Source organism: Poecilia mexicana, unplaced genomic scaffold (genome assembly GCF_051168715.1).
Source record: "Poecilia mexicana isolate PSO_F unplaced genomic scaffold, ASM5116871v1 scaffold_8, whole genome shotgun sequence".
In the NCBI taxonomy this organism is placed as follows: domain Eukaryota; kingdom Metazoa; phylum Chordata; class Actinopteri; order Cyprinodontiformes; family Poeciliidae; genus Poecilia; species Poecilia mexicana.
Genome location: NW_028263377.1, coordinates 20,974,617 through 20,995,381, shown reverse-complemented (window position 1 = coordinate 20,995,381; position 20,765 = coordinate 20,974,617). Strand labels below are relative to the sequence as shown.

Here is a 20,765-nt window from a genome sequence, read left to right as displayed (position 1 = left end):
CCGTCTCATGCAAATCATGGCTGACAGGGTGTCTGAAAATGCACTCCTCCCTTTGAAGGTTTTAAAATCTGCTTCTGGGAGCCAAAACATACCCATATTACAATCCTACTTTGGAATACTTTAAATACGTTTTAAAAATTATTGTTTAAAGTTTAACTCCAGGATGCATTAAATAGTGCTCAGTTAGTTTCATATTTCCAGAATAAAGCAAATACCCTGTCAGTGCTGACATTTGGCTGAATAGCGCCCTCTACTGACCATTTTACTGTAATCCTCCTGACATCATCCGTAGACCAAAACTACAGTTGACGAGTTGCTGTATTACATTTAGAGGATTGGATTGTTGGCATCTGTGCAGATTTACTCATTCTTGGTGGCCAAACTGCAAATACACAAACATCAAAAGGTCGAGTCTCACACACACATACACTCCAGGGACCACATATGTTTTTGTTTTTTTTTGCTGTAAGGTGAAAATAATGTGACACTGCTAAGGTGGATGTCCATTTAACGATGAATTCAGTGAGGTGTTTACATTTAGGTAAAACTTTTTTTTTTTTACTTTTTTTCATAATAAGCAGCAAAGCACATGTGATCTAAGTTTATCTCACATTTAAACTTTCAGTGGGGATTGTCCATGTAACAAAAACAGAAACCATTCTGTGCATCACCAACAAACCAACAGTTTCATTCCGTTTGCTCAGCTTTTGCTTTCAGTCAACGCATTACAACACGTTTTCAAAAAATATAGCTTTGCAAATGCAAGCTTTCAGATCTGTACAGCTTCATACATTATTGGCAAATCGTGTCTTTGCTGTACAGTATTTATTTTATTTATTTTTTTACATCTACTGTACATTCTTTCCCTGTATAATTTTGCACAGCTCCGCCCTTCTGTAATGGAAGAAACCCATCAATGTCGTGTTCTGGGGTGCATTAGCTCTACAGACAGCAGAGCGCTGTGCATTCCTTTAACCTGAGCGATCTATGTGATACTTTCAGTACTAAGCAGTCAGTGCAGGTCTTCACTGTAGTGTCTGCTCATACATTGCAGAGTCAAAGGATTTTACATTCAGAGCACTCCAAAGCTTAAAGTGTATAAACTCTAGAAATAAAAAAATCATTTAGTACAGTATTAAAGGTTCACATATACACTTTTACATGACATCCTATCTGCTATTTAACATTTGTAAATCCAAAAAGAAACTGTGTTAGTGACTGGAAGAAGCTTATATTATTGCATTTTGCTGCAAAGTGCGCTCATGCTCTACATATGCATAGCTAGTATGTTTACTTCTTTAACTGCTTATTTCACATACACAATAGTGTTTTAGTGTTAAGGAGAGCAGTAGTGATTGATGATAGCTCTAATTTTTGGTTGCACCACACATCAAATAAAATTATTCTTAACATCCATTTGAACTAAAGTTAGGATTTTCTTTTATTTTGATGAAAGCAGCAAACCAAGCAGCAGCAGCAATGACTGTGTTTTTCTAGAATGTGAAGCAAACATTTCCTGCAGTGTCAGATAAAATTATAGTATTGCACTGTTGTGGTCCTCTGTAAAAATGTTTTTTTGTGTGTGCTTCTTGTATGTCAATCAAGAGGAACGTGTTCCTGAAATTAGTCTATTACTACACACCAAATGTTTATGGACGGACTGATTTTTAATATGTATAATCCTGTCAAACTCTGTAGCACCAAGCTGCTGACAGAATGACTATAGTAAATGGGCCCAGAAGACGGAAGGAATGGAAACTTCAGGGCACTTTGTACCCAGAAAGCTTATTTTACACGTTGACTCCAGTATTACACCAACAATCCACAAGCTTCCACGGTCTGAGGTACTATTTCTTAAAGTTCTCACTCCACATCACCATGTGTTGTGAATCTGAGCAGCCTACTCGACAAAACAGCAAACTAGCAATGCTATGGCAAATCGGAACCTCTTACAAGTGCCATTCTGTATAGGAAATGCACTATTATAGGCTGTAATACAACAAATATAAGCAAATGTCTCTTTTACAATCTTTGTATGGATCAAGTCCATAATCATCAGCTTTTTTACTTGGATTTGAATGCTTGCAGCTCTCCAGCTCTTATATATGTGCATTGTCAAACTCTAGGAGTACTAGCTGTTGTTTCAGAATTGGCTCATCTGAGATTGTCCATGAAAGGTATAATTAATATGGCAATCAGTCTATATAGAAAGCTATCGATGAATTTCATCAGGTTCCAAAATGGCTCAGAAAGGAAATCAATCAATAAAAGTTGGAATATGTTCCTTGAAATTCCTCTTTTTTTACCCACAGTGTTTTATCTGAACGCTCTCTGGTGAAGCTAGTGTGCGTTCGGATTAAGCTTGCTCAGATGAGGCACTTCAGTATTTCACCCTGCAATACAGTGTGAGACTTGTTGGCTACTCATGCAACATGGGGCTTGACTTCAGCTTTAAACTTACTAAAACAAGGATTGTGTAAAACAGAGCACCGGGCGTGTTTTATGACGCTCATTCGTCAAACAAAACACAAAACCAAACATAAAAAATAAAACCAAACAATTAGAAAACTTACTACAGGTATCTGTGGTTTTTTTTAAGTGCTAGTTCCCTCAATCCAAACTCATACCAACCCCCACCCATTGTCCAAAACGTCCTACGATGCTAGCCACTTCTGAATTCCTCTTCAATTTCTGGTAGGTACTTCTTTTCCCTCCTCAGGGTCTCTGTCAGTGGCCTGGAGCTGCTCGGAGACTCCAGATTTTTGGGTTCATTGGTGTGGTAACTCCCTTTTTGTTGGTAGGCATAGACGTAGATGGCATACAAACCTCCCAAGAGCAGCAGCAAAGCCAGGATGACAATAACTGAAGGATAAAAAATAGCACAGTCAGAACAGGGAGACGGGGAGAAACCTTCTGCTAAATTTTAGACATTATTGAAAATGGGGAGTGTAAATTTAACTTCCGTAATAGGTCAAATTTGCACATCGGTGGAGACCATTGGAATCTTGTTCAAGAATAGAATAGTAAATATCAACCGTTTCCTGAAAGGCTTCAGGCAAATTTACAACAATAAGGTATTGCTAAAAGCTCATCATTTGATAAAAGATTTTACAGGTAAAGGCCACAAACAGTCATAGGGTAAATTATATTTGAAACAAGACAAGTGTAATTTCCCATTCAGATGTTATCTTCAACAGTATATTGGGCAAAGAAAGATGTCTGCTGTTCTATTGTTTAGATGCCTGAATGGTGCGCCAATCCTTAATAACATGCTGATGTCCTGCATTTGCATAATATCCCAGAGGCTAAGTGATGTATTAAGCTGAAACATCCAACGACGAACAGCAAGCTGCGCCCTTGCTGGACTAAATATAGACTGATCCGGTGAAGGTCTTAGACAGAGGTGGAGCAAAGGGGGTGTTTCGGCTGTAGTTTAATCCAGATATTTCAGCTTGGCCTGCTTAGCGGGGAGACATTTTTGCCCTTTGCCTGTTATTCATTTAAGTCGCATATTGTTTGTTTTCGATATTTAACTTGATGTCTAGTAGATTATGAATCCCAAGTCAGACACATGTGTAAGCATAACAAAAGAATGCTCACATATTTGTATCAACAGTAAAACTTAACTGTTATTTATAGTAAAATGCTCATCAAAGTTAAAACACAAGCAATTTCTCATGTAAATAATCAATGATAAATAGATTTACTACAGTGATGGGACAGAGGGGCTTCTGTCTACTGTATCTAAATTCAGTCTCCAGTCAGATGCCCTACTGATCCTCAAAAGCTTGTTCCAAATCTAAAAACCCTGCTGCTATAAAGGATTAAAGCTTATAATGAAAAACACAATCACAGTGATTCATCAGGGACATCAACAACCAAATACGTTCTTAGGTTGTCAAAGTATTGGTCTTATTTTTAAAAGACGTGTTCAGTGGCAAAAAAAAATTATTATATTTAAGACAATGTCTGATTAGAAATATGCCAAGATATTTATAAATACTTACAAGTTATCCAGAACAGGCCAAGGTCATCATGGATATAAAAATATTCTGTAACACAAAGAAACAGTAAGTCAAAGATGTAAAAAAAAAAAAAAAGATATATATATATATATTCCTTCAATTTACAGAAATGATGCCGGGTTTTTAAAATCACCTATGCCAGTGAACCAGGGGTCCACCTCCCAAGGCACATAACCCAGAACAGGAGGAAAGGCCCCACAATTGGACTCAGAGACATAACCTTGCGTTGTTACAGGCGGATCTGTTTCATTTGGACGGAACAGCGCCTTCAGAGGGGCGTAGACGTTGTACCTCACTCCAGAAATGCATCCAATGAAGCCTGGAGCATTGTGCCTTTGGATTTCATAGTCTATGTCACCAACCTCTGCAAAACAAGACACAAGCTAAGAAACACACATTTATTTGATCTAATATGCTCTTTTTTATATGCAGCAACCAAAATTTTTACCCATAACTCTGCCTAGGAACATGGACTTTGGAGAGTCAAACCTAGCATCTTCCACAAGGGTTATCTTCTCCACAATGGGTTCCATGAAATCCACCTGTGATTGTATATAACTTTTATTAAAGACTTCTTACTCATAAGAAGTGAATTGATCCAAGCACATATATTTCCTAATAAATCCATTTTCAAACCTGTTAAACATTGCCTAATGAAACCACAACTTGGGAATTTCACTCTGGGATATAGCACTTAGAATCTGGAGTCATTGCATGTGGTTTGATGGAACTAAAATTGAAGTGGTTGGCCATAATGACTGTTGCTATGGGGGTGGTTTTGCTGCAGGAGGAAATTATGCACGTCATAAAATTAATGGCCTAAATTATTTGGAAATTTTGATGCACCATCTTAAGACATCAGCAAGGAAGTGAAAATGTGAGCATAAATGATTCTTCCAACGGGTCAATGACCCTCAGCGTAATGTCAAATCAGTTATAGAGGAGACTAAGGACAACAATGCTATATATATTAAGCATAGGGCTCTGAGAGTTGTGAAAACTATGTCAAATTTTATACAGAGTAAACTGTACAGAGATTAAGAACCTGTGTTTTGACGGTTCTGTTGTGTCTGGTTATGTTCACATAGTGAGGGTATCCATCTGCCAGGTTTCGGTGAGTCAGCTGGTACGTGTGTGTTATGAGCCCAAGCTTATAGCGCAGATCTACACTACCTGTAAGAAACAAACAGGGATAGCAGCACAAAGGTTTGGTGGGATAACCACTAGAGCTAAAATGATAAAAGTACACTTTTATTGTGCTTTGCTTCACCTACCATCAACCTTGAGGATAACAGCAATGTAGTCTTGAACAAAGGAACTGATGTAGAGCAATACAGCTGGCTTGTGAAGAGTGCTGAAACTGAACTCTATGTCATCTGCTGTGTCGTTGTACCCGAGACTGAAATTGTCGTAGTGTGGGTCGATCCAGTTTGCCCACGCTGCCTCATCTGAAATGGGTTTCTTTCGTATGTTGTACCTTAGCCACGATCCAACCTCAAAGTGAGCTCCAATGTCTTAGGAAAAGACAAACAAGGAATTAGATGCCTGCTACATTCACAATATAAACAAACTAAAAATGGAATTACCTTTGTGGCAGTAGAAACCGTCGAAGGCTGTGTTATTACAATCACAAGTGTAGGCTGCATATCCCTCTATGCACTGCCCGCTGTTTCGACAAGGTATAGTGGCATTAAGACACTGTCCAGTGCAGTTCCTCCTTATACCTTGCTCCTCGTTTACTTTTCCTTCCAAATCAAGAGGAACACCATTCATGCGTAATCCTCGAAGGCACCCCAAGAAAGGCCTGAGGGTGCGGTTGGCTGCACCTAGTGGAAATAATGCACATGCTATTGTTTAGAGAGCTAGCCTAGAAAAGAAAAACAGATCTTTTTGCTTTCAAATTTGAATTTTAACAAGTTCTACTTGAGGAACCTACCTACAAGGATGGGGTGTGTGAACTCCATGGTGACAAAGGTCTGACCTGGAAACCGTCTGACAGCCCAAGGCTGGTAATCGACCTTGATTCGTGCCAGTTTTGCATTAATCTCAGCCTGAACAAAATGCCACTCATTGTCATTGAGTGGCACAGGCGAGCGAAGAGTCACATTAAGGATGCCATCTCCAACCATAAACACAAACACAAGATTGTGGGTGGCTGCAAGAAAAAGAGAGAGAGAGAGAGATGGAAAAACTTTAAATACGATCAGAAAAGGCAAAGATGGTTGGTGAAGTCAACTTACTGTTCAGTTCTATTCGTATAAAGTTTCTAAGCTGGTCATCAGAGTTCTCCAGGAAGACACCAGGTGCACGGTAGGTTTTAAAGTGGAAGGAGATGTCAGCTGTTGATCCAGGCCTGAAAGTGGGGAAGGTGATGTAGGTGGGCTTGGTGAAGGCTATCGTGTTCCAAATATTTCCTGTGAAAATGACAAAAAATGTGTTTAACAATTGGGCGTGCCTACAGAGCGCTGAGGCCCAGACAGTTTTGTTGTTACTTTTATTTCACAATGTGATGGCATGTGACGTCTTGTGAGTTTACTGATTGGTGAATGCTTAGCGGTTGTATTGATAATATCTGAATTACTAAGTAAGATTGTGCTGTGAATTATTTTATGGTTACTAGCTATTTTCTTACTAAAAATGTTTTGGGTTTATTTACTGAAAGAAAAAAAATTATGTGTTCTGATCCCCAAAATGAAAGAAGTAGAAATGAAAAGCCAGTAATCAAATTGTAACTGAACTCACTGTCACCGTGGCAACGGAGTGGACCAACTGTGAAATGAGCTTCTGAACCAGTTCTGTTCGTGTCGCCAATCACCAATCTCCTCACAGGCAGGTGGTCTCTGAAGTCCAAATAGCCTTTATCCGAGTACCTGGAAAGCAATCGAAGGATAAAATGAATGTCGATATAAAAAACACAAGTCAAATTTGGTGGTGCCTTTTACCATTGCCTGTAGTCAGCATCACAGTTGCACTGAAACTTGGGGTCCACACAGGTTTGGTTGATAGCACAGCCACATTTTTGGACTTCCCTGAACGTCCCACCCCAGTAATAGTGGCTCTCGTTATTCCGACCGATCCAGTAACTAAAAGGCCTTCCCTCTAATTTCAAATAGATATGCATGTGAGTCACTACAGTCTTTAATATTGACTTCAGACGTAAGTAAAGGAATTCAGACTGATCTCACTCACCGGGGGTGTTGAGGAGACGAGACTTATAGCATGAGTAGTCGATCCACTGCTCACAGTACATGGAGGTGTTGGCCAGAGCACTGACTTCATCCCATGAAGCATTCCAGTAGTTCACGTCTGCAATATATGGCTTGTCTATCGAGCTTCCACTCACTCTGGTTCCTTCAATTCGGTCATGCATGATCACCGTCCAAGCTTTATATGCTGCAAAGATGTTTTTTTTTTTTTTAAAGCACAAAAGATTAGAGTAGGAAAGTAAAGCAACTACTTTTCAACACAGAGACATCGCTGCATTTATCTCTTCTTAATTTCCTGTGAAATGTCCCTCCTCCTGTCTCATAACAGGTAGCATGCCCATCTGTTTTTATGAAGGGTGAACACAATGCTGATAAAACTGCGTTTTAGCAACAACAGTGATTACTCACACTTCATTTTGCAGTACACCTCAAATGGTTTTAGCGGCCCACTGAGATCAGGATCGATGGTGTAGTTTCCAGACCAGTACTTGCCGCTGAGTCTGTAGGCCTCGCATGACTCTTTGTAAACCGCTGTTGTTGGAAAAGTATGACCAATTTGTTAATATAAACAAGAAATTGTGCTTAAGTTAAGTGTAAATCAATAAAAAAAAAGGTTTTTGAACACCACTCACACATGTGACACACTTCTCCTTTGTAGCCTGTATTTTCACAAATGCAGATGAAGTCGTCCCAAGACTGGATGCATCTGCCCTCATGTTCACACGGGTTTGGAGTACATCTGTAGATGAAAGACTTGTTTTTATTAAGTTTTTCTACAATTGTAAAGAATATAGCACATGAAAACCATACCTTAACTACTTTTCTCCAGCTACCCAAAATAATCTCCTCTTCCAAACAGATATTACTACATTTGGAATGTCTATGTTTGAAAAAAATTGTTCAGCTCGAATGCCTGAAAATATATGTCAAAATTTCTCTAGTATAAATGATTTTTTTTTTTAAGAATATAATGAACATCCAGGATTAGATGCAAATGTAAAAATTCTTACTATCGCCATAAACTGAGTTGGGAGATATTCAGATATTTCATTCACTTGGTATCACTTTGTTGATAAGAATTAGGGTTAGGATCTTTGTTATGTTGTGCTTCATTGCAACATTAGTAAGTAGATTCTGATGACACAAATAATGAAATCAGACTCAGAATCATCAGCTGAAGTGTTGGTTTATAAGACTAAATATAGCTTAAAAAGCTCAATCATGCTACAAGATGATCAGAGAAAATCAGAATTAAATGTCACCTACACACTATTGCAGTGCTTTGAGTCATTTCATACCTGTCAGTAATCCCACACGTCCCTATCAACAGCTCCTCGTATCGAGCCCACTGTCGCTGCAGTGTGATGTCAATATCAAGCTGCTCGTTGTCTATAAATATGTGCTGCATGCAGCCGTGAAAGCGATTCAGTTTGGTCTCACACTTGAACAATGTGTTATTGGTTTTCGGACAACCTGAAAGCATGAAAAGAAATGTTGTGCGACTATAAAATCAAACAATCAGCATAACAGAGCTCTTCGCGGGAGTTAAAATGATCAACTCGCCTCCAAAAAAGTAGCGATCCCCTGTCCGTATGCTGAAGGGGTTGGTGATCTTTAGTGGTGAACCTTCTTCTTCATCTATGGTTAGAGTCAGTAGGTTGTCTCTGGCTGCCAAATCCACAGTATGCCAGTAACCGTCATTGAGTCGGTATCCTGAGGAACAAGAACAGGGATTTCAAGAACTGCAGGGATTTCAAGAACTGCAGTGCCGAAATAAGAAGTAAATAAGAAGTTTAAATCTTGTAAGAAATGCCTAAAGCCCACCTGCACCAAACTGAATTTTCTTCTTTCCCGTCTGGAAAATGGTGACATTGATCTGACCCTCACTGAGACCTAACTCGAGGGCACCCAGGTTATCAGCAAAGCGTGTGAACATCAGCAGCCCAGTGTAGTCCCAGGAGCGAAACTTAAACTTGACAAACAGCTTCGGCCTTCCGAAGAACCCCGGCACTTGCAAGAAGTTGTTGGGTCCGGCAAACGTCATTGGTCTAAGCAGAATGTCTCGGCAGGCAAAATGCATCTTTTTCTGTTACAATGGAGAAATCGGACCGTTTAAGTTGGGATAAAACATTTTCAACAAATTCTTTACTGTTAATGCAAAGCTTTACCTTTCGAGGAATGCGAACATCAGGGTCTTCTCTCTTGGCTTTGTCAATAACGTTGACTCCATTAATAAAGACGTTTTCCAGACACCCACGGAAATTCGGTATGGTAGGAAGGTGAGGTAAGTTTGGCTCTATTACTCCTCCAACGTACATCTAAATGACATACAGTTCAAGTTTTCAGCTTGAAACCATGTCAGACATTCTGGACATCTGTTTTATATTTTTGCATTACCTGATTATCCAGATCCAGGTGAGTAAATTCTCCCTTACAAACAGCTGTCACTGTCTGACTGTCCACTGTAAAGTTCACCTGTCGACCATAGCGCTTGATAGTGACATAGTGCCAGTGTAGATTATCCAAAAGGCTACCTGCTGTCAGAGTGATTCGGCCATCGACTTTATGTATAACGCTGGTTCCTAAGAAACAAAGGAAAAATTGAAAAAGGCTTTAAAAACATATAAATAGATGCTTTTTACCATCACTGAAAGAAGTAAAGTCACTGATGCTTAAGCTCAGTGAACATGCTTTCTTTGTTTACTATGATAAAAAAAAAAATAATTCACAAAATCTTAAATTCCCTCTCATTTCTCACCCAGGCTGATGTGCAGATAAAGACGGCCTTTTTTTAGCTCCAGAGTCAAGAGGTCTCCCTGAATCCCCTCGCTGTGTAACAGCAGACCATCTTGCTCCAGAGTCTTAAAGTTTATGGCAATGTGGTCATCCAAAGTACGCGACCTTTTTCCTGGATAGGTGTAGACCACTGAGTCATCTCCGTTGTATTGCAGCACATAGGAATCTGGAAGCGAGACAATGTTAAAAACTACATCATAAGAATTTCAACCAGTAACAATTTTGTTTCTTATTTCTGTTTTATCCTTACGAACTGAATGACAGAAATTATTATTTTTTTTTTTTTTGTAAATCCTTTCCACTCATCACTGATTGTTACCATAAGAGCACCCATAGAGCTCCAGTCTCACGCCAATCTTTCCTCCATTCTCCGTGTTCCACTCCAGAGGCAGCAGACGAATGTGTTTAGCAGTGAAGGCATAATGGAAGACATTCCTCTTCACCTGATAGTAATTCCAGTTAGCAGGCAGGGTCTGTGCACAGATGAGATAGGGAGAGTTATTTAGTCAATGCCTATGGTGTTAATGCCTTATTTGGAGACTGGAGATGAACTGATGATGAGATTAGATTTGGCACTATTATGCTGCACTGACTTTGTTTCAGCCCCATTGGCAATAAATATAACAAAGCCACCCCCAAAATACCCTAAATCGGCTATAAAGATTACATTTATGTTATTATGACAGTTTAATCCTCGGCTCAGCTGTGTTTTGTCCCTCATTCTACCCCTCCTGCTTTAGCTCATGACACCTACAGAATTTCCTCCTTTCATGATGTACGGTGTCCAGGAGTCTGGTCTGTCTCCATACAGAAGTGTGTACTTGGAGATCCAGTCATAAGAATTAAACGTCCCCTGGGTTGCGATTGCCACCAGTCTGTACTTCCTGCCCAGATCAACCTGCAGCCACGGCTGTTTGTCTCTGGGGGATGGGGACCAGCCGCTGCTGCCTGTAGGGCAGAGAACAAAGTGACAGCTTAAGATATCACGAAATAGTGGCTGGAATGTTAAATAGTTGACATTTAAGCCACATTATAACCATATTTTAAAAAGAGCGGTGAGTAAAAACCTTTTTGTTGCAGTGTCTGTGTTTGGATGAAGTTCAATTGATTGCATCAATTCCTTTTTTTGCTAATCGCTTTAAATTGATCATAAATGATTAGATTTCTAGTAATTGTTAGATCTCAGTATAGAAGCACCAATAAGCATAATCTCAGGGGTGTCCTGTCAGAAGCTATCTGCCTCACCATTATTGCTCCCAACAGACCACACTAAAAACAAAAGGTCACAGTAGAAAAAAATATATTCTTACACCACCATATTGTCTTCTATCATTGTGTAAACACTGATGAAATCCCTGTAGTTTCCCTAGGTATCTAGTTATGCATGATTAAATATTTGTATTTAGGCTATATGATTGGATCATACTGGCATGAGTGGAACTCAATATTTACCAAATTGGATTCCAAATAATTGCACTTGCATTGGACCTTTTTGTTTTATAAGCTGCTTTCTGATAATATTTGCTGAGATTTTCTGCTATATAAGTAAACAAAGCTGAAACTTAGCTGAGATTAATTTGTGTAGATGTTTTCTAATAGAGAAATTAATTTAATTTCTATGCAATTGTTATTTAAAATAACACATAAGATTCTATTCAGTTTTATGTGACAAATTGAATATGCTTTATTGCCCCTGATATTGAGTCAATCCTATGTTTTTGTCTCCTCAACCATTTGATGCCCTTCAGATTAGAAATGTTCATGCAGGTATGTAACCTGCATTGACATGCAGGTTACATACATTAGATAACAAATATATTTTATATGTAATGTATGTGCAGAACCGTTTTAGCCGAAATGTAGTGAAAATATTTTAAATTAAATTAAATTATCCTGTCATTCTCAATACAGTAATCAAATTCTAAGGTTTCATCCCTTTAAGGATTATCTCTTCCTTTAGGTGAATTTAGTAATGTGTTAAAAATAGGTAACAGCAACATGGTGGGTAAATCCTGTTTTGATGTAATAATCCCAGAGCAACGCTGCTTTACATCCAGACACACCAGATGCAAATAAGAGGAACGAAACCCTCCTTGATGCTATGAGTCACACTTTAGCTTTCTGCTTATAAGAAGTTAAATGCTACCAAGGATTGAGCTGAATAGCAATTGCATGGAGAAAATGCAGATAATGAATGGGAACTTACCATAAAGTTTTGCAAAGTTGGCAGAGTACAGAAAATTATATCTTGAAGAGGCCAGGAATGAGGAGGCATAGAGCCCAGAGATGAGTGGATCAACACATTCTCCTGCAGAAACCAAATGAATGACATCAAAGCCAGGAAGTACCAAAATTACTTCTCATTATGCTGCAATGAAACTCTGCCACTGTAAAAAGCCCCAGTCTGACTTTAATGAGTGGTCGATTCAGGTTGTGTGAAACACTAATTCATATTTCACAGTAAGCACAGACCCATAAGCAGGTGGAGCAGAGCTCATAAATCTAATAGACTGCCCTTAGATCTCCTAAGAGAGCATGTCTGGCTTACATCTTTGTTCTCTCACTATTTTGGGGGCAAACTATAAACTAAAGGCTAAATTTAACTCTGAAATACATCTTCAAACATATCACACAGTTCCAGACCTTTTTTTTTTTTTTCCAAAAAGAGAAACGTGCACGTAGTTTAACTTTGCTAAATGGTTAAAAGCATTGGAGTGTCACATAAACCTCTCTGTGTTTACTCCACTTTATGATAAGAATAGATGCTTTTTCTGAGTTAGAAAGTCACAGTAAAACCGAGAGCACAACGCAAACATGTCGGGTTGCTCTGCACGTCATTGTGAGACTGATAGTAAAGTCCCCAATCTGCTCTCTAGCCCAGGTCTAATAAAAGTAACCATAATTCTGCCTAATCTCACTTCTGTCACAAACAACAATGAATGTCTGATGCCTTCAACTTCAGCTGCAGAAGAAAAACTGTCCCTTTTTAAGTGCCAGAATATTGCTTTTTATACTCTCAAAAGATTAAATATAGGTAGACTTTATATCTAAAAGCACAGGGTTTTACTTAGTGGAAAATTTCACTTTTTCATTAAGAATTTCTTTGTCCTTAGACGGTGCGTTTACTGGAAAAGAAGGAAGTTTCATTTTGTAAGTGTGTTATTATGCTAGCAGAGGTCATAAAGAAAGGTTAGAGACTAGGGATAATGGCAGAACTATGGAGTCTGCAAATAGGCGAGTATAAAGCAGAATGTGGTGTCAAATCACAAAATGACATTGCAGTGAAGCAGAGGACTTTAATGAGAGCAAATCCTATGTCGAAGGGACATGAGAAAGCAAAATGTTTTCTTCTTGACCTAGAGCAGCCATGAGGCTAATAAGCTGTGCCTCGAACACACCCTTCTGTGTGCTGCACTGAGATATACTGGAGCTTTAATATGTTATTCACACAAGCTGAACTTCTGTCCTCTTCTATGACCAAACAGGCTGCACACTCAGGTGGAAGAAATGTGCTGAGCGAGTGAAAGGTGACCTCTGTCTCAAATGACCTTCACTTGTTTTAGCACACAGGGATCCCTTCTAGGCTGCAAGTTATCAATAAGAGGTCCATTTTCCATCGCAGCATCATCTCTTTTCTGCAACTTGGTCTTTTCCACAGAAATATTAAAAAGCCCTGTGCACTCCCACTTTCACAATTGTTCTTTTTTGCTAATGGTTTTGATTTAATTCCTTGCGATGCTGTGAAGGTGGAATGGATTTCACTTTAAAAACTAAAATTAGCTCTATTTTAGACTGCAGTAGGTTAACTCAGATTATTTAGCTCCTCCTTACTGCAAGCTTGACACGTACTCTGCACCTCCACCCAGTCGGTGTGTCATTTCCTTTTTTCCTTGCTCTCACTCCTCTGTCTTTATCTCCATCCAAACTCTAAAAATAACCTTGCATCCCAATCATTTTCTTGTGTTGCATCCGAATCCTCTGCTTTGCTGCCTCTTTCATCCCAAGTGGGTGTTGCTATGACGCAGCAATTAAAGTGGACCATAGAGAGAGCCCAGTCCACCGATTTTCCTCTATTTCTAATCTTGTCACAATCTTCAACCTCTTCAACCTTTATACATTCTGCATTCGTTCTGTGAATGCAGAATGTATTTGGTTCTGTGAAACTTTATACATTCGCTCTGTGACAATCAGTGCAACTCTTTGAGACCACAGCACCATTACTGCTGAATCATCAGTCTGCTTTTAAGACATGGGCTGCTCCGTGTGGGCCGAGACATCATTTCTGAGTGTTGCATCCATTATGCACAGAGGCAAATCTTAAAGCTGGCACTGTGCAGGAGACTACTGAGGAGCAGCACTAACTACAACACGTTGCTGCAATGCCAATGATATACCAGAAACAAGAAGAGGAAATAGAAAAGGCTAATATAAAGCTTTCTGTTAAAGCAGATTGACTGAATAATTTATGCTGAGGCAGCCTTCACAGCAGGGTGTGCCAGAATACGACCTGCGACACAAAACTGCAACCCATGCTTAAGTATCAATCATATTCAGAATTTTACTCTGATAGAATATATAATAAAATAGTTTATTTGTGCGTCATTCTTCTGTGTTTTCTTTTCACCATTAATATTAACAGTATATGACAACTCTTCAAATTTTTTTGCAAAGCATCTGATAGGAACTTTGCAGCCCCACCCTAAAAGCGGATCATAAGCTTTAGGATCTGATGATCCATCCATTTGAGTCTGACACACCTCCACCATGCATACACAACCCATATACAACAATGTCCAGCATTATTTCCATAAACCTTTGTCAGGCAGATATCTAGGCCTGCAGTGATTAATCTGTATAACCAAACATCTTCAACTAGCTCAAAACAGCAAGACTCCTGCAATCAGCAGCATGCCATAGATTACATGCTAACTTTTTTCTTCATTCCTAAAATTTGTTTGAAATATTTTTAGCAGTTATGCCACAAAAAATATTGTGTTATAAGTAATTCTAAAACTAATGCGCAACACAAATACGTAAAGTTTATCCATGTTACTATAATAAACTTGTTAAATCATGTTTCCATACTCAATAGTTCACATTTTGTAGCTCTTGGTTGACACCCCAACAGGGTTTCCTAAACTGATGAGTCAGTGAAAACCCTATGAGGTCATAGCCGGTAATCAAAAAGGCAGCTTGTCAGTACGGACTGAACCTCTGATGGATCCCAACCCCTATCTCTGTCGCCAAATCCACCCTATGATTTGTAATGATTCCCCCATGCAGGTGCACGCAGGCTACCCACAAAAAAAAAGTACTGCAGTGGGCTGGTCCTGGTGAGGACAGAGCCCCGCTGTTTCTCAACCATCCTCATTCAAATGCGTTTAAGAGATTTTCAGCAGCAAGGTTCTAAAACATATCTGAATAAATATAGATATCGTATCTTGTATTATGAGCACAAGCGACGCGGCGCCTTATGAAAGTAAAGATGTGCAGCACGCTGGGGGAAAAAAAACTTGCGTGCTGCCTGAGAGAAAGCACTGCAATGCAGACAGTCCTGTGCTGGAGAGGGACCACCGTGCGCACCCTCTGCAGGACAGACGCGATCTGCCAGCGCACTTTTTTTTATGTGTGTTATTCCGCTAACCGACGCCTTTAAAACTCCCGCAGTCAAAAGAAGCGCTAAATAAAAAACGCAATCATCCGGCTTTTATCACAATGTCTGATTTGACTGCAATGTGCGTTGCCCTTCAAACATCCCAGCATTTCAGGCTTTGCCCTCCATTAGTAGGCTATTTGATAACTGCTGTGCCTCTTGGATGCAATCCTTAACTTTTCCAGCTACATCAGCCCAACATAAAGCAGATTCTAGGTAAGACATCGTTATGCACTCTGAAATACGGCATAATTCACCTATGCACTAGCAAGCGGGTACACATGAACAATTTCTGTTTGACAAGACTTACGTGATGAGCAATGTTGAAAACCCAAAAACAAGAGGCATATGCTCAATATGTTGCAAGTCATCCTTCACTTAGAAAGACGTTTCTCCACATAGGCTATGTTAATTAGATCGAAGATTCCTCTGCAGCATCCTCTCACCCCCTTTTTAGCCCAACTTTAACTCGCACGGCTCCAACTCCTCTTCCCGGGATCTCGGGCAGCCTCTACCGGGGCGGGGACGCGCTTCGGATGCTGGTGCTGATGCTGAGCTTCACCGAGAGCGCGCTTTTTGGTTTTTTATCTCTTTTATATTGCTCAGTTTATAGGTAAATCTCGTAAGGTTCCTGGTCCGGCGTCTGACATTTCGGTAAAAGTGCTTATTAAAAGGCGCTGGGAATCTTGTTGACCAAGGTGGGAGTGGGGTTCCTTTGCGTCTCTTCCAAGGGGAGTCTGGGTTCTCAGATGCAGAGGAGGCAGTGGGGGAGGAATGTCAAAACTTTTTAGGTCCACTGCAGTCTGCCAGCGTTTTTCTAGATGACTTAGGTATTTTTGCTAGCTTTCTTAAATTTTAACAGTAGAGATGTGGATAGTAATATTAATACAGAAAAATAGATTTTTCTGCCATTGCTCTTTTCTGTTCATTTCCTCCACTCACTGTTTCATTTCAGTAGGCTGCACAAGCATGCACTGCTGATGTGAAGGATGATCGAGATGTCTTTCTTTCCAGGACTGCGGATCAGATCTTATCCCCAAAACAGAAAATTCCCATCCTCTGGGGTAGGGACAGCCAAAGAGGAAGGCAGTCACATCCTTCACAGCAGTTTGCAAGGTCGTCCGGTCTGTCCGTCCAGCCTCGTCCTGGTGCCTTTTCAAACCATCACGTTTTCAAATGTGCTCACAGCAGTACAAAGTTACAGGATGATGATGCCAGCTGCGCCTGACCTCAGACTCATCTTTTCAGACGCACACATAGGTGGGGGCAGGGTGTGTGGGGTAGAGGGATTTGTGCAAACGGGTGGCACACTGACCACAAAAAAAAAAAAAGGCTTTGGGATTAAGGAGGGGGGTTTATGTAGTGTCTGTGTGCCACTGATGATGTGAGATTGAATGCTTGGGCCAGGGACGGATTTGCAGAGTTTTTCAATCAAATCAGATTGTCAGCTTGTAAGCTCCCTGCCTCTGGCTTTTTCCATGAAATACCATAAGAGTAGAAATATTGTTAATGCAAGAAGAGAACACAATTGAATACAGAAGAAATAAAGTAGGCCAACAAATCTGCAGGGAATAATGGCACCGCATCGGATTGGCCAGGCAGCGCATTAGGATTTATTTAACTGATAGGGTTAAAAAACTATTAAGTGAACAAAGACCTCTCAGTCAGGGAAGAAATAATTATTTTTCTAATGTCCTGCTCTTAAGCTTTGTCACAGGCTTTTACGGCGTGATTTCTGCAACGAAAGCTCAGTGTGTTTAGAAAAGATCACAAACTTATAAACCACAGAGACAAACATAATAATTTATGTAAAGGTACCCATACCATTGTTTTAAACCAGAATGGAAAGCATGATGACACCAATTGGCATGTCGGTGCCACATTCAGTAATGCCGTTTTAGCCAAGGTCACCCTCTCGCCTGACTAATGGAAAATCTCTAAATGTCTCTGGCTGTAAATGGCCCTTTGGAAATGCCTGGTCCCTTCTTCATCATTCTTGATAAATCCTATCACATTTTTCTCACAGAGTTTCATTCACCTTTTTCGTGGGAAAACATAATTCTTCTTCAGACTCAATTCTTCAGAATTGGAACCTGTAATTTCCAACTTTACAACAGTGAAAGAACAGAAGTTTGCCATGAATTTATTCCAGAGATCAGGTTCAAAAATGGATGGATGGATGGATGGATGGATGGATGGATGGATGGATGGATGGATGGATGGATGGATGGATGGATGGATGGATGGATGGATGGATGGATGGATGGATGGATGGATGGATGGATGGATGGATGGATGGATGGATGGAGTTTTGGAGCTGGTAGGCATCTGGTTTCCCATCTGTTTAGCTCTTTGCATCTGTCCTTGTGGAAACCACATAGACCATTAGAGGAAACCTAATGCAGATGCAACAGCTCACTGTTTAATATAATAAGCTGATTAATGAAAGCAGTCAGAGGCAGATATTATCTTATTAACCTAAAACCTTGGATTTATTATTGTGATCTATTACTGTGTTTATTTGTGTGATAAAAACTATACATGTCTGTTAATGTTAAAAAAATGTTTTTTTTATTAAATTTGTGACTTAATATGTCACTGTATGTCTTGCACTATTTTGACATGTATGTAAATAATAATAATAATAATAATAATAATAATAATAATAATAATAATAATAATAATAATAATAATAATAACTGGGTTTTTTTTCATCTTACTTTCAGTCATCAGATAAGCATGTCTGCCGTGTCAGAGAATTCAATTCCAAAAATCACCACTAGATGGCAGCTAAAGCTCAAGCTTAAATTTCTGCGTCTTACGTTTGAGTGAAACTGCTACCAGGTTTGTCTTGAATTGTGAGAGATTAACTTTTAAGACACAGAAGGTATTTGCAAATATACACAGGACTTCATTGTTCCCTTTGAACAATACAATACATTGGTACTTTTTTAATTGTAATGTGAAAAAGTACAAGGTGTAAGACCGATTTACCACAGAACTCTGACTCAAAGCAAAAAATATGCAGTAAAAATCATTCTTGTAATGAGCAGATTCAAACAAGGCATGCTGACAAATATATTAGCATGTTTTTTTCTCACAGGAGATGTTTTGTTTTTTGTCCTTTTTGTCTGGGATCAGATCTGATTTTGGCTTGTTCCTGTCAAGTTTTTTTCCATAGGGGTGCCATTGGGCTTTTACCACAAACATGGAAACACAGATCGCATTCTGTATGGTGCCTATGCGCAAACAAAAACACACGTACAGAGGAATCATTATGCTGATCTGTCATCATGGATGAGTGCTACTTGTCATGAAGATGGATGATGGATCGTGTGGAGGTTTGTATGATGACCGTGGGCTCTTTTCATGTTTCTGATGTGTCAAGCACAAAACAAAAGCATATAATGCTGACAGTGACAATCGGAACCGGAAACTGCCGAATTCAGCAAGATATTGTCCCTGCTGGCTTGCTGATGAGACAGCTGTTTACTTTGGTCACCATTTATGGGGACCTAATTTTAAGTGTAGTTGTATAGGAGCTGCAGTAAACAGAACAGCCTTCTGTCAGGTGTCCATACACTACTATGATTCCCAGCAGCAGCTGAAAATAAGCCTTAGCAGGGGATGTGCAAATTAGCATCTCACTTCTCTACATACACTCTCAGTGCCCAGGAACCATGGTTCTCAAACTATGATGTGTGAGCTGCCTTTAGAGGGACTCAGAAGTCATTTTTTGTTTCCAGTATTTGTTTAATAAATATGAAATCAACTGTGACTTAAGCATTTTTTAATCTTTGTTTCATCGGAAGTTTTCAAAAAGAAGTGCAGAGGTCAACAGAGAACTGAAGCAGACAAAGTGAGCCATGAAAGGGAGCTGGTGTCTACTTTTGCACTGTGTTCTACTTGCCTCTGAACTAAGACATCAAATCAAATTCAACCCATTTTCCAGGTCCAAGTTCAAACCCCAGAACTTGGACCATGTTATCACCAGTGTGATTTGTTTTTTAATGTGTTATTGCCCAGACTCACCACCAGGAGGAATACAAGCTAAAAAAACAGCCATTTTCCAACATTTTTACAAAAGGAGTGTCTGAAAACTTTATGAGATACAAAGATCAGAAGTGCAAATAAAAGATTTTTAGTGCAGAGTTGGACCCTCAAGTTTAGGCTGGTGAGAAGCTGTCAGCTTTTCCATCTGGAATCCAGAGACATTGTTCTGTTAATTTTTCAAAGGTCAAGGCCAATAAGTGGGAGTTTCCTATTTCTTTTTTTGTTTTTATTGTTTAATGGCCATTGATATGGGTTGTAGTTGGGAAACTAAAATAAGAATTTAGGGTCAATGTTACCTTGAGCTGTTTTGTGTTTTTTTTTTTTTTTTTTTTTTTTTTTTTTTTTAAAGGTTCCTATTTATCAATCATAACTTAAAAGAAATTTGACTTTGTAAGTTCATGCCGTGAAATTGGGCCTGTGTCTCTTTAAGAAGCTTCTACTCTTGCTGACACTCCCCTTCAGCACGTCATCACAACAGTGTTTCTTCACTAAGCTTTTAACAGCCTTTCTTAAAATTGTTGGACTTAGAAATAATTTGTATTTTAATCTCAGCACAGTTTCCAGGGCTACAGCTCCAAGGAGGGGCTTTGTGTGAATAGGCTGCGCTTTCTAGTTGCAAGCGTTTAGGTACCCCCGAATGGCCGCCAAGGAAGGTCCAAGGACCCCTCAAACATGTATGAAAGAATCAAAACAACACTCCAGGTTTGTTTTTGATTAGTAAATAACTTCATAACATGATATAAAGCTAAAACAAAAGTTGATTTTATATAATAACCCTCCTTCAAAAAGTATCAAACACACTATCTCTGGCATAAAATTGAACATACCCTACAAGTCTTGTTGATGAGGGTTCGTAAATGTGGGTTTTACAAGCACTTTGGTAATACTAATGATATATTTTATGAGAGAGCAAAATATTGGTTAAATAATTTGTTTTGCAGTATAGCTCCTTGAGAAAATATTTTTGGTATACTCTTTGAAGAGTTTCATTTAATTTAGCCTGATTTAATCATCTCCCTCTGTCAGTATTTA

General features: G+C 39.3%; 1 protein-coding gene across 1 annotated transcript; it reads right to left on the bottom strand.

The window, feature by feature from the left end:
* Positions 1-188: 188 nt before the first annotated feature.
* Positions 189-16,462, bottom strand: cntnap1 (contactin associated protein 1). The gene is made up of 24 exons (XM_014986513.2): positions 15,991-16,462; positions 12,234-12,335; positions 10,782-10,975; positions 10,347-10,500; positions 9,990-10,193; positions 9,629-9,813; positions 9,400-9,549; positions 9,056-9,317; positions 8,795-8,944; positions 8,530-8,704; positions 7,864-7,970; positions 7,640-7,762; positions 7,215-7,418; positions 6,968-7,124; positions 6,768-6,895; positions 6,266-6,439; positions 5,962-6,180; positions 5,612-5,851; positions 5,300-5,539; positions 5,071-5,198; positions 4,474-4,567; positions 4,159-4,389; positions 4,008-4,052; positions 189-2,862 (listed from the first exon to the last, which is right to left on the bottom strand). Exons 1-24 carry the CDS (start codon positions 16,049-16,051, stop codon positions 2,663-2,665), a joined length of 3,927 nt encoding a protein of 1,308 aa, XP_014841999.2. The 5' UTR covers positions 16,052-16,462; the 3' UTR covers positions 189-2,662.
* Positions 16,463-20,765: the final 4,303 nt, after the last annotated feature.

Bases quoted from the DNA above. Each gene is read 5' to 3' on its own strand.
- cntnap1 (XM_014986513.2), bottom strand. From the start codon at position 16,051: ATGACTTGCAACATATTGAGCATATGCCTCTTGTTTTTGGGTTTTCAA. The intron at 6,896-6,967 runs GTAAAAGGCACC...ATTGCTTTCCAG, and splicing joins GATGCTGACTACAGGCAATG to GTACTCGGATAAAGGCTATT. The intron at 4,390-4,473 runs GTAAAAATTTTG...CTTGTTTTGCAG, and splicing joins GTTCCTAGGCAGAGTTATGG to AGGTTGGTGACATAGACTAT.